This window comes from Eschrichtius robustus, chromosome 8, assembly GCF_028021215.1.
Source record: "Eschrichtius robustus isolate mEscRob2 chromosome 8, mEscRob2.pri, whole genome shotgun sequence".
Classification (NCBI taxonomy): domain Eukaryota; kingdom Metazoa; phylum Chordata; class Mammalia; order Artiodactyla; family Eschrichtiidae; genus Eschrichtius; species Eschrichtius robustus.
In genome coordinates this window covers 100,501,352-100,514,150 of record NC_090831.1, presented here as the reverse complement: position 1 = coordinate 100,514,150, position 12,799 = coordinate 100,501,352, and the positions used below count along the sequence as shown (strand labels likewise).

At 38.4% G+C, this 12,799-nt stretch overlaps 1 protein-coding gene across 3 annotated transcripts in view; it reads right to left on the bottom strand.

Moving 5' to 3' along the window:
- Positions 1-11,814, bottom strand: part of CPED1 (cadherin like and PC-esterase domain containing 1) — a 296,363-nt gene extending 284,549 nt beyond the window's left edge. For 2 of the 3 annotated variants that reach the window (XM_068549367.1, XM_068549369.1), the window contains exon 1: positions 10,631-11,814. In XM_068549367.1, coding sequence (XP_068405468.1) covers positions 10,631-10,879 — 249 coding nt within the window. In that variant the 5' untranslated portion in view covers positions 10,880-11,814. The remainder of the gene's footprint in view (positions 1-10,630) is intronic. The other variant, XM_068549370.1, reaches the window with a different exon arrangement.
- Between the last annotated feature and the right edge of the window lie 985 nt (positions 11,815-12,799).

Genomic DNA, 12,799 nt, shown 5'->3' with positions numbered 1-12,799 from the left:
CCAGCTCTACAACAGATGCTAAGGGAACTTCTCTAAGTGGGAAACACACGAGAAGAAAAGGACCTACAAAAACAAACCCAAAACAATTAAGAAAATGGTAATAGGAACATACATACCGATAATTACCTTAAATGTGAATGGATTAAATGCTCCAACCAAAAGACACAGGCTTGCTGAATGGATACAAAAACAAGACCCATATATATGCTGTCTACAAGAGACCCACTTCAGACCTAGGGACACATACAGACTGAAAGTGAGGGGATGGAAAAAGATATTCCATGCAAATGGAAATCAAAAGAAATCTAGAGTAGCAATACTCATATCAGATAAAATAGACTTTAAAATAAAGAATGTTACAAGAGACAAGGCAGGACACTACATAATGATCAAGGGATCAATCCAAGAAGAAGATATAACAATTATAAATATATATGCACCCAATATAGGAGCACCTCAATAAATAAGGCAACTGCTAACAGTTATAAAAGAGGAAATCGACAGTAACACAATAATAGTGGGGGGACTTTAACACCTCACTTACACCAATGGACAGGTCATCCAAAATGAAAATAAATAAGGAAACAGAAGCTTTAAATGACACAATAGACCAGACAGATTTACCTGATATTTATAGGACATTCCATCCAAAACCAGCAGATTACACTTTCTTCTCAAGTGCGCACGGAACATTCTCCAGGATAGATCACATCTTGGGTCACAAATCAAGCCTCAGTAAATTTAAGAAAATTGAAATCATATCAAGCATCTTTTCTGACCACAACACTATGAGATTAGAAATGAATCACAGGGAAAAAAAAGGAAAAAACACAAACACATGGAGGCTAAACAATACATTACTAAAAAACCAAGAGATCACTGAAGAAATCAAAGAGGAAATCAAAAAATACCTCGAGACAAATGACAATGAAAACATGACGATCCAAAACCTATGGGATGCAGCAAAAGCAGTTCTAAGAGGGAAGTTTATAGCTATACAGGCCTACCTCAAGAAACAAGAACAATCTCAAATAAACAATCTAACCTTACACCTAAAGGAACTAGAGAAAGAAGAACAAACAAAACCCAAAGTTAGTAGAAGGAAAGAAATCATAAAGATCAGAGCAGAAATAAATGAAATAGAAACAAAGAAAACAAGAGCAAAAGTCACTAAAACTAAAAGCTGGTTCTTTGAGAAGATAAACAAAATTGATAAACCTTTAGCCAGACTCATCAAGAAAAAGAGGGAGAGGACTAAAATCAATGATATTAGAAATGAAAAAGGAGAAGTTACAACGGACACCGCAGAAATACAAAGCATCCTAAGAGACTACTACAAGCAACTCTATGCCAATAAAAGGGACAACCGGGAAGAAATGGACAAATTCTTAGACAGGTATAACCTTCCAAACCTGAACCAGGAAGAAATAGAAAATATGAACAGAGCAATCACAAGTAATGAAATTGAAACTGGGATTAAAAATCTTCCAACAAACAAAAGCCCAGGTCCAGATGGCTTCACAGGTGAATTCTATCAAACATTTAGAGAAGAACTAACACCCAACCTTCTCAAACTCTTCCAAAAAATTGCAGAGGAAGAAACACTCCCAAACTCATTCAATGAGGCCACCATAACCCTGATACCAAAACCAGACAAAGATACTTCAAAAAAAGAAAATTACAGACCAATATCACTGATGAATATAGATGCAAAAATCCTCAACAGAATACTAGCAAACAGAATCCAACAACACACTAAAAGGATCATACACCACGATCAAGCGGGATTTATCCCAGGGATGCAAGGATTCTTCAATATACGCAAATCAATCAATGTGATACACCATATTAACAAATTGAAGAATAAAAACCATATGGCCATCTTAATAGATGCAGAAAAAGCTTTTGACAAAATTCAACACCCATTTACGATAAAAACTCTCCAGAAAGTGGGCATAGAGGGAAACTACCTCAACATAATAAAGGCCATATATGAAAAACCCACAGCAAACATCATTCCCAATGGTGAAAAACTGAAAGCATTTCCTCTAAGATCAGCAACAAGACAAGGATGTCCACTCTCACCACTATTACTCAACATAGTATTGGAAGTCCTAGACATGGCAATAAGAGAAGAAAAAGAAATAAAAGGAATACAAATTGGAGAAGAAGACATAAAACTGTCACTGTTTGCAGATGACATGATACTATACATAGAGAATCCTCAAGATGCCACCAGAAAACTACTAGAGCTAATCAATGAATCTGGTAAAGTTTCAGGATACAAAATTAATGTACAGAAATCTCTTGCATTCTTAGACACTAACAACGAAAGATCAGAAAGAGAAATTAAGAAAACAATCCCATTCACCATTGCAACAAAAAGAATAAAACACCTAGGAATAAACCTACCTAAGGAGGTAAAAGACCTGTACTCAGAAAACCGTAAGACACTGATGAAAGAAATCAAAGATGACACAAACAGATGGAGAGATATACCATGTTCTTCGACTGGAAGAACCAACATTTTGAAAATGACTATACTACCCAAAGCAACCTACAGATTCAATGCAATCCCCATCAAATTACCAATGGCATTTTTTACAGAACTAGAACAAAAAATCTTAAAATTTGTATGGAGACACAAAAGGCCCCAAATAGCCAAAGCAATCTTGAGGGAAGAAAACGGAGCTGGAGGAATTAGACTCCCTGACTTCAGACTATACTACAAAGCCACAGTAATCAAGACAATATGGTACTGGCACAAAAACAGAAATATAGATCAATGGAACAGGATAGAAAGCCCAGAGATAAACCCACGCACCTATGGTCAACTAATCTATGACAAAGGAGGCAAGGATATACAATGGAAAAAAGACAGTCTCTTCAATAAGGGGTGTTGGGAAAACTGGACAGCTTCATTTAAAAGAATGAAATTAGAACACTTCTTAACACCATACACAAAAATAAACTCAAAATGGATTAAAGACCTAAATGTAAGACCGGACACTATAAAACTCTTAGAGGAAAACACAGGAAGAACACTCTTTGACATAAATCAAGCAAGATCTTTTCGATTAAAACAAAATAAACAAATGGGACCTAATGAAACTTAAAAGCTTTTGCACAGCAAAGGAAACTATAAACCCTCAGAATGGGAGAAAATATTTGCAAACGAATCAATGGACAAAGGATTAAACTCCAAAATATATAAACAGCTCATGCAGCTCAATATTAAAAAAACAACCAACCCAATCAAAAAATGAGCAGAAAACCTAAATAGATATTTCTCCAAAGAAGACATACAGATGGACAAGAGGCACATGAAAAGCTGCTCAACATCACTAATTATTAGAGAAATGCAAATCAAAACTACAATGAGGTATCACCTTACACCAGTTAGAATGGCCATCATCAAAAAATCTGCAAACAATAAATGCTGGAGAGGGTGTGGAGAAAAGGGAACCCTCTTGCACTGTTGGTGGGAGTGTAAATTGATACAGCCACTATGGAGAACAGTATGGAGGTTCCTTAAAAAATTAAAAATAGAATTACCATATGACCTAGCAATCCCACTACTGGGCATATACCCAGAGAAAAACAGAATTCAAAAAGACACATGCACCCCAATGTTCATTGCAGCACTATTTACAATAGCCAGGACATAGAAGCAACTTAAGTGTCCATCGACAGACGAATGGATAAAGAAGATGTGGTACATATATACAATGGAATATTACTCAGCCATAAAAAGGAACGAAATTGGGTCATTTGTAGAGACGTGGATGGACCTAGAGACTGTCATACAGAGTGTAGTAAGTCAGAAAGAGAAAAACAAATATCGTATATTAACACATATACGTGGAATCTAGAAAAATGGTACAGATGAACCGGTTTTCAGGCAGAAATAGCGACACACGTGTAGAGAACAAACGTATGGACACCAAGTGGGGAAAGCGGGGTGGGGGGCTGGTGGTGGGATGAATTGGGAGATTGGTATTGACATATATATACTAATATGTATAAAATAGATAACTAATAAGAAAAACATCAAAAAATAAAATATATGCAAGTAGATTAATAAAAACAAACAAAAAAACTATCTCAGAGAAATCCACAAGCATTAAATGCTCATCATTAGCCCAAACAATTCTAGGAAAATCACATACCTGTTAGTATGCTGACAACATCTCCTGAGAGCCTCCTATACATAGACCTCTGTGTTTAGATGCCATCAGCACTATTTTAGGATATTTACATCCAAATCTGGTTAAAATATAAAAACATGTAAAAGGAAAACCTCAATTTTGGGCAGAATCTGTTAAAAAAATGGAAATTGCTTGAGACAAAGATGGGTTAAGTGATGGTGACAGAGAAGCCAAGAGGTATGGGAAGTATTTAGCAAGGCATACAGGTTAGGAGAGGATTTTTTGTTTTGTAATTTATGGTAGATACTTGAGGATGTTTATTTAGAGGAGAAGAATCCCAAAGAGACAAATGAGCTCAAGAGAAGAAGAGAGATATATAATAACTGATGAAGCAAATTCAATGTAGCAAAATGCAAGATCGTTACACTAGGCAAAAGTGCAAGAAATGGTACAGGAAGGACTTCGAGGAATATTGGTACAGGGAAAAGACGGAGTGGAGGACCTGAGAGTTCAGTGAAGGGAAAAAGAGAGAGGGGAGGAGTTCCTCTCATCTCCCGGCCTCTGCTTTAAAGAGGACTGTCTCTGACCCTTAAACTCATGATTCATTTATTTATTCATTCATTGACTAGATATTTATTCAGTGCTCATTAGATGTCAGATACTGTTTTGGCACTGGGGATGTAGCAATAAACCAGTCAAATAAAGTCCTTGCTGTTAAGGAGCTTATATTCTATGTAGGGAGACAGATAGTAAACAAATAGATAAATATTTATTCAGGGTCAAAAATCTTAACCTCTTGCCCCTACTCTACACCCACCTCATCTCTCCACATCCTCAGCTATAACATGCGGATAGTGCTAGCATCGTAAACTTAAAAAAAAAAAAAAAATTCAGCCCAAACTGAAGACCTTGCTTAGAGATGAGCAGGCCTTACTCTGAGTGACATATCATCCTCCCTAGGTTTTCTCTTGGTTCTAAAGGCTCATTTTACTGTGAAAAGGCAATAGCTTAGAGGCTGGAGAACAGGGAGAGAAACTCAATGTATCTTTCCTCTCAGACTCTCCTTACCCACGTACTTATGTTCATTGCAGCAATAACTCATTGCTCACCTACTTTGGGAAGGCCAAATGTTAGGGTCTATAGAAACTACAGAGATGGGTAAATCCCCAAAGAGATTAAATAATAATTATCCTGATAGTTAATACTAACTGAGCACTTCCTACCCGCCAGACACTTCAAGTGCTTCACATGATTTCTCTCATTTAAGCTTCATGGTAGCCTTGTAAGATGATAATATATGCATTTTCAGGTGAGGAAACAAAATCCTGAAGAGGTCAAGAAATGTTCCCAAGGTAGCAAGGTAAAAAGTGCTATTGATTTGACTTGACAGCTCACGTGCTGAACCATTCTGCCTCCCCAATTTTATTAGTTTCCCAGGGCTGCCATTACAGAGTACCACACACTGAGTGGCTTAAAGCAACACAAATGTATTGTCTCACAATTCTGGAGGCTAGAAGCCAGAAATCAAGGTGTCAGCAGTGCCATGCTACCCTTGAAACCTGTAGAGGAATCCTTCCTGGCCTCTTCTGAGTGACTGGTGGTTTGCTGGCAAGCTTTGGGATTCCTTGGCTTGCAGCCGTACCACTCCCATCTCTAAAACAGCATCTCAACTGGTCCGCCTGCCTTCAGTTCAATCCCCTCCAGTCCATTCTGCAATGTGCATTCTGGAGTGTTCTCTCTATTCGTGCCACATTTTGCTTTTCATTCTTTGGGGGTTCCCTGTTGCCTTCAGGACAGAAACTAGACTCCTTATCATGCCCACATTTCCGACATCTAGATCCTGCTGAACTCTCCACTTCATCTATTTGCCTTCTTGCTCTGCTTCCCTCAACACATTACACACACACACACACACACACACACACGTTCGTTAATTTCTTCTTTGCAAATGCGGTGTTTTCTGCTTGTAATACTCTTTTCTTTCTCTACCTTTTCTAGTTCCTTCTCATCTTTCAAAATGTTGTCTTAAAGTTATGGATTCCCTAACATTCTATTTATTTACTTGTCTGTCTCACAGTGCTGTATATTTCTGTATCACCAGTACCTGACACAGTGTCTGGTAAGTATAAATTGTTCAACAAATATTTACTAAATAAATGAAGAAAATGAATGAATGAATGAAAGGGATGAGAAGGAGAAAAGGTAAAGATGAAGGAAGGGTTTTTTTTTCAGTGGGAGAGGAGAGTTCTCAGTGAGATAGTTACAAATATTTCATTTAAAGAAAGTGATGCTATTTCCCAAGAGTAGGAACATATTTAGAAATTCTCTGTGGATTTTAGAAAGCAAAATTAGCACAACTACTGGATCAAACACTAGATCACCCTGCCCTACCCCTCCAAAGGGCATTACTCATGCCATTGTTGTGATCATAAAGCTATGGATACTTTTCACCACCGTGCCCACCAGAGACCTGGACGCTCCTATGCACATTACAGATTGAAAGGAGGGTCCACCCCGCTTTTACCTGGCAGCACTGCACCCACCGAGGCCCTGGCTCCCCCATGGCCACCCAGAGAGTGCACGCAACACTACTTAGAGGTAGCATGGGACCAATTCTAACCAATGAAAGACGGAAGAAAGAGAAAGCCAGGAGAGAGATAAATTGTTTGTCCTTCTTGCCCTTTTCCCCCCCGGTGCCTGTTCTGAGATGCAGTAGTTTAATACAGCCTCTCTGGAAATGTCTCCCAATAATTCACCCATTTGTGTTTGCTCTCCTTCTTTCTTTCTTTCCCCCCTCTCATACTCCTGGGATTGCACAAACCAATAAAATATTATCATCTAAGTGTTTGCCATAGGTTCTGTTTCTGGAAAACCTAGGCTAAACAAGTAATTTTTAGAATTTTCAAATGTTAAATATATTATGCATTATTAGAAACAGATTAAATAAAAAGTATTTGTAGTGAAAACATTCACTTATCTGCATTGGTGTATGGTTGGACAGTGGGAGAGTAGTTGTAGGGAACTGTCACTGAAAATAGTCAAGAAGAAATGGAAAACAAAGAGTCAAACAACAAAGAAATAGTCTCCTTGTGGAACATCAACAAGAGATAATCAGAAACACATGGCTATGGTGAGTACAAATATACTCCCCAAAGAGCTAAGTTTCCATTAAAGGAGGATTTACCAAGGAAATTTTCTTCCATTGTGTCTGTTTATAATTTAATGTGCTTCCTATGTTATGGAATATTGAAATGTTAGATTCTAGGAAAATAAATAAATCTATTGTGTGACCTACTTCAGTGAAGATAACTGAAATTGTCTTCAGTTTATATATTAAGTTGAAGTAATTTTAAGACACAGCACAAGCAACTAATACTGGGAGAAAACCCAGAAGAAATGACAAAAGTACATCTGCTTAGCAAGGCTCTTTGTAAAGCTCAAATGGAAAAAAGAATTAAAATTTGGCCAGAGGAGGGAGGGCACTTCCTCACTATGGAAAGTTGGCATACACCATACCATGATCTCAATCTGTGCTGAAAACAGTTTTAGACATTGAACCAGATCCCAATTACAAAGGTGTAAAGAGCAGTCACTTACCTTTAAATATTTGCTACTACAGAACGCTCTCGTTACTTGGCTGGTAAAGCACAAAAGGTCCTCTCTTAGAAACAACTACAACCAAAACAACTGGGAAATACTTATTGCTTATTCATGAAAGTACGAAAACTATGATTCGAGAAATACTCTATGAGTATACTTTGGTTTCAGAATGTTTATCCCTGCAGACACTACAGCATTCACTGAAATCGTTTTTCAAATGTCCTCAAGTGGATTCGTTAAGATTTTTTTTCCTTTTTTAGATTTATAAACTCAGACCCAACTTACACTTCCTGAAGGGGCAATTAAAGTTGAAATGTACTGCTTTTTAAGCACTTTCTTATTTCCTAGTGTTTCTTTAGGTTTGAATATCTGAAGAGGATCATAGTTTTTCCCAGAGAACAGCACATACATGTACACACATTTTTTGCATAAAATGCTTGGGTTTGGTAGACATCTTATACATCCAAATACTTTCTGGAATCCATGAACCTTAGGTCAAAACCAGCTGGTTTAGGTAACTTTAAAAATCACCTAAAGATGGATGGATACAAGTAAGGGAAAGCGCTAGTAAAATGAATATTTTGGTTTGCCAATAAAAGTAATAACAAAACCCAAAATTTATAGATAGAAACAATGCATCTTCTATAAAATGCCTAAAAAGCTATATTTTAGGTCTTGAGGAAAATCTAGGTAGCATCTTATCAGTTATCTTTTTAATGAACTTCTTAAGTAGCTGTTTTTGAGAAGGATCTATGTATGTACTCCAAACACATTTCTTTCTTCACTTTAGCTGTCTGAAAGAATATTTAATCTTCAAAAAGGGATTATTATTTGATTCTATTCTGGAACATATATTACAAGGAGAACTAATTTATATTGGATTTTAACTAACTTCCACATGATACTTTCTGTCTAATAAAAACTTGCTCTAAACCAAAGGCTGGCCCAAGTTAAGCTGAAAATAGAGGTACGTAGCAAATGTTTGGAAATTCAGTTTTCATATCCACTGAGCTTCTGAACTATAATTGTGACTTCAGAATCTTGCTTACAGTTAAAATATTTAAGACTGTGGAAAAAAATCATCATGTGTTAGGCATTTTTTGTGAAGAACATTCTAGAGTGAATGTTTTACACGAGCAGCCAATAAGTTTCAGATGGTTTATAAGTGGCAGGAGGTCCAAAGCTGAAATGGAATTTTCTGTGACAGCCTACAAATAACAGTTAACATATGCCTAAGTTACAGGCAAAAACAGGAGTCACCGTAAAGTCAAGTAGTGAGTAAGAAAGGCCGTAAGTTAATGAATAAAAACCTTTTTGTCCAAAGTTCTTAGAAAAAATTTTAGGTACTTAAAGAGCAAAACCGTCTCAAATATTTTTAAAGAAATTATACTTATTGGAAACAAACAAGAAGTGACTTTCAAAGTCATAGTTTACACCCATCATAAATTTGATGTATTAAAAATGTAGATAAGAGTTAAGTTAATGCTGGTATAAATTAACAAAAAATACAAATTCTTCAATTAATTTAATATTTGATTCACACTTGCTGTTGAAGTTTCATCTCGATGTGTTTCTAGTGATATTATCTGCTTTTTTGTCCTATTTCTTGGTCAAGGTATTTCTTGACATTGTTGATAAAATAAGTCACTCAATCACCCAAAAGTCTTCACATTTTCTTTGTTCAAACCTGATATTATCTCGTATTTCAGTAAGTTCTTACAGCTGTGGTTTCACAAATTGTTATCAGAGCTTTGAATTTACTTTTATCTAGAGCATCTTCCCTGCAGTAGGAACCAGATGGATGTACCATGTATGTCATAATGTGGCCTGCCTAAACATCTTTGAGTGTCATCATACCTATCTTACCTAGCTCAAAGGGTTATGAGTCTGAAATGAAATACATAAAAGAATTTTTAAAACAAGATGGTGTGGTGTTAGCAATAATGGTAGCAGTAAGTGTTGGTATTCAACAAGAAATTCTTCTCCAAACACTAACCATGATCATAGGACCTACCTAAATCTACTGTAGATATAAGATAGTACTTACAGATTCCTAAATTATCTTGCTACACTATTGCTGTAGCATAGAAATCAGTGGTTTTGCTATCATGAATATCTGTGTGTGTTTTTCTGTTTCTTTTCTAGACTGGATTATTTTAAAGGTCTTCATTTCACTAACAGGCATGAACAGAGTGGTATATTAAAATAGAAATTCTGTGTATTTACTTGTGTTTTGTGTTTTTCCAACACTTGACAAGTAAGATTAGTAAAGTTAATTAGAATAGTATAAGTATAGAATAATCTGTATTTTTCTAATTCTATAAGCAATAAAATGCAGTGTCAATTCTTCTGAAGAAGCCTATTATACTATTTTTTAAATGCTTCAAAAAAATAAATATATTGCTTTAGAAATGTGACAAATAGACTTAACCCATTATAAAATGTAATTTTGCAGTAACTTCAAGTCTGGAATGGTCTGACCACTCATACTGACTGCCTTGAGGAAAGAGACACTCAACGTTTACCAAATTTTATGAATATTTGATTTTTGTTCCTGAACTGTAAATCTTCAGATCTCTCAGAATCCCAGTATTTTAGAAAGAATCCACATCATTCCCATCTCCTCCGAATTGTCTATTTCATTTAGCTGAAATGAAGTGAAATTCTGAGAGATCAAATAATGACCAGGACTCTCTGGAAGTAAATGTAAGAAGTTTAAGCTAACATGTGTTTCACTGTCATAAGGTCACTGTCTGGACTGTGTATACTCTGGATCCTTTTCAGACCTCATGGAAGTTAATTTTAGTCTGACAGAAGGGACAGAGAGAGGCAGACTGCTATCTTTGCAGAAAATGTCAAGGTTAAGCTTATGACCGCCTTACCTTTCTGACTTCCTGTGCCTTATCAGAGAGAAGTAAGCACTGCTTGTCCAGGGAGAATCCTTCCTTGCATTTGCTTGCCTGGGTTTCGGTGGGTGTGTTTGGGGCAGCCTCAGGGACAGCCGCTGTGAGCTTCCTTGCTCCCCGGAATGTCAGGGTCTGGTAGAAGAGACAGATTGCCACCACCAAGCCCACCAAGAAGGGCCGGGGGCAAAATCGCCGACGACAAAGGAACACTGGACGACAGACCATGACCAGTTCAGCTTCACTTGGCCCCTGTCCACGTTGCCGGAAAAGTCATAGCAGCTATTTTTTGTCAGCATGAAAAACACAAATCTGTCTTCTTTTTCCACAACTTAAATCAAATCAAGATAGCTCCATCCCCACTTAAGAACTGTCCGAAGTATCCTGCCAAAGAATCATCGGTCCCAAAAGTCTGAGGCGGTTAATAAGAGCCCTTCCATGGATGACAGTAAAAAGTGGTTGGCCTCGGTTAAAAAAAGACATCAAAATAATAATAATTGTAACTAATAACCTGAGCGTACCCCAGGCTGTCAAACTGTTGCTTCCGGTAATGCCTTATTTTTCACAACATCCTTAAGCTCACAGTAAAAGCTTCACAGGAAAAGAGAAACAACAGCAAAGTAAATCTGGAGTCTAAAAACAGCACCGGAGAACGCAATAGGTTTAAAGCAAAGTGCCTGTTGCACAGCTGGAGGCGGGCCAGCTTGCCTTAGCAGTTCCTCATTTTTCCTCCGGTTTTAAAGCTGTCCTGCTTTCAGCCTTTCATGTTTCTTAACTGCTTCCCTTCATTCCGTTTTAAACTGCCACTTTCCTGTAAGCCTTCACGGCTTTTAACAGAAAAAGGGAATACAGGGTCTGAAGGGACATGGTTACCATCCGCAGGGTTTGGCTTGTTATTTGTTCCATTCCGTTTCAAGTTCAAAGTTCTACGTACTTACTCAGTTTTCATCCTTTTAGCCAGAAAAAAAAAAAATAGTTTCCATGATCCCCTAATGGATTGCTGATCAAAACCACTCGGAAGGAAACACCCAGTCGTATGACTCCAATTCATCTCCCACCCACGGACACGCTCACGCAGGCACACGGAGCCACACGCGCGCGCCGGCCGCACTCGCGGAGGGGAGCGGGGAGCAGGGCGCCGGGCGCCGGGCGCGGGGCCCTCGGGCAGCGCAGCCACTGTCCGGCGAGGGGGCGGGGCTAAGACCCGGGCTCTTCGGTCCTCGGGGGCGGCCGGAGCGCGCTGTTAGCCCAGGATCAGAAAGGGTGGGCTTCCCCAGACTGGAAACAACATTTCTCATTTCCCCTGAAATGTGACTGTCCACCCAGAGCTGCAGAATTTTAAATACATATTTGATATCTGAGCCTTTCTGTATTTTTTTTTTTTTTCTAATACAGCATTGGAAAAACAAATAGCCCTTCGTCAGTTGATGTCAAAGGTCGAGGCGGAGACTAAAGCAGGCTCAGTGAGGGAATTGGGAGGATCTTCACTCGAAGGAATTACGGTCACTCTTATGGGGATAAGAACATGAAAGTCTGTTGTATGCACTGATTCCACTGGAAATGATCTTTTTCTGCTCAGTACCTAACTCATATCCCATTATTGCTCCTTTCCTGGACTAGGGCTTGAGTCTTTCAAAGGCTAATTGCCTGACACTTCACTCCCATAACGAGTGGACTGTAGCAGACGTTGGTATAACTTTTGGCCATCAGAAAGGGGTACGCGGCACGCTTTGTCCAGAAGTCAACTCAATCTAATGCTATACAGACTGCCACAAGGAACCCCTAACAGGGCAAGTCTGCAAACTCCATCCACTTTTGCTGAGTCAGCTGAGGGAATGCCATGGAGAAAGGCAATCTGTCCAGTGCACGTTGCTCACCTCTCCCAGCCTTTGCTTTGCGATCTCTGGACACCCAGGACTGGCTTAGGCTCTAGCAGATATTCTTCCAAGGCTCTTCTAAATAGGTTTGTGACCTGTTTCTGACCCAAACTCGTTCTTGTGGGCTGAGGTTCTCCTGTGAGGCCACACCTCTAAAGTGATCCCATCCGTTAGGCACGCTCCTGTCAGTCACTTGTATTTTGTGAGACGGAGCGCCCCCTAGGGGTGTCTCGCTATTATAGATCCAGAGACAAAAGGTCATCTACGCTTC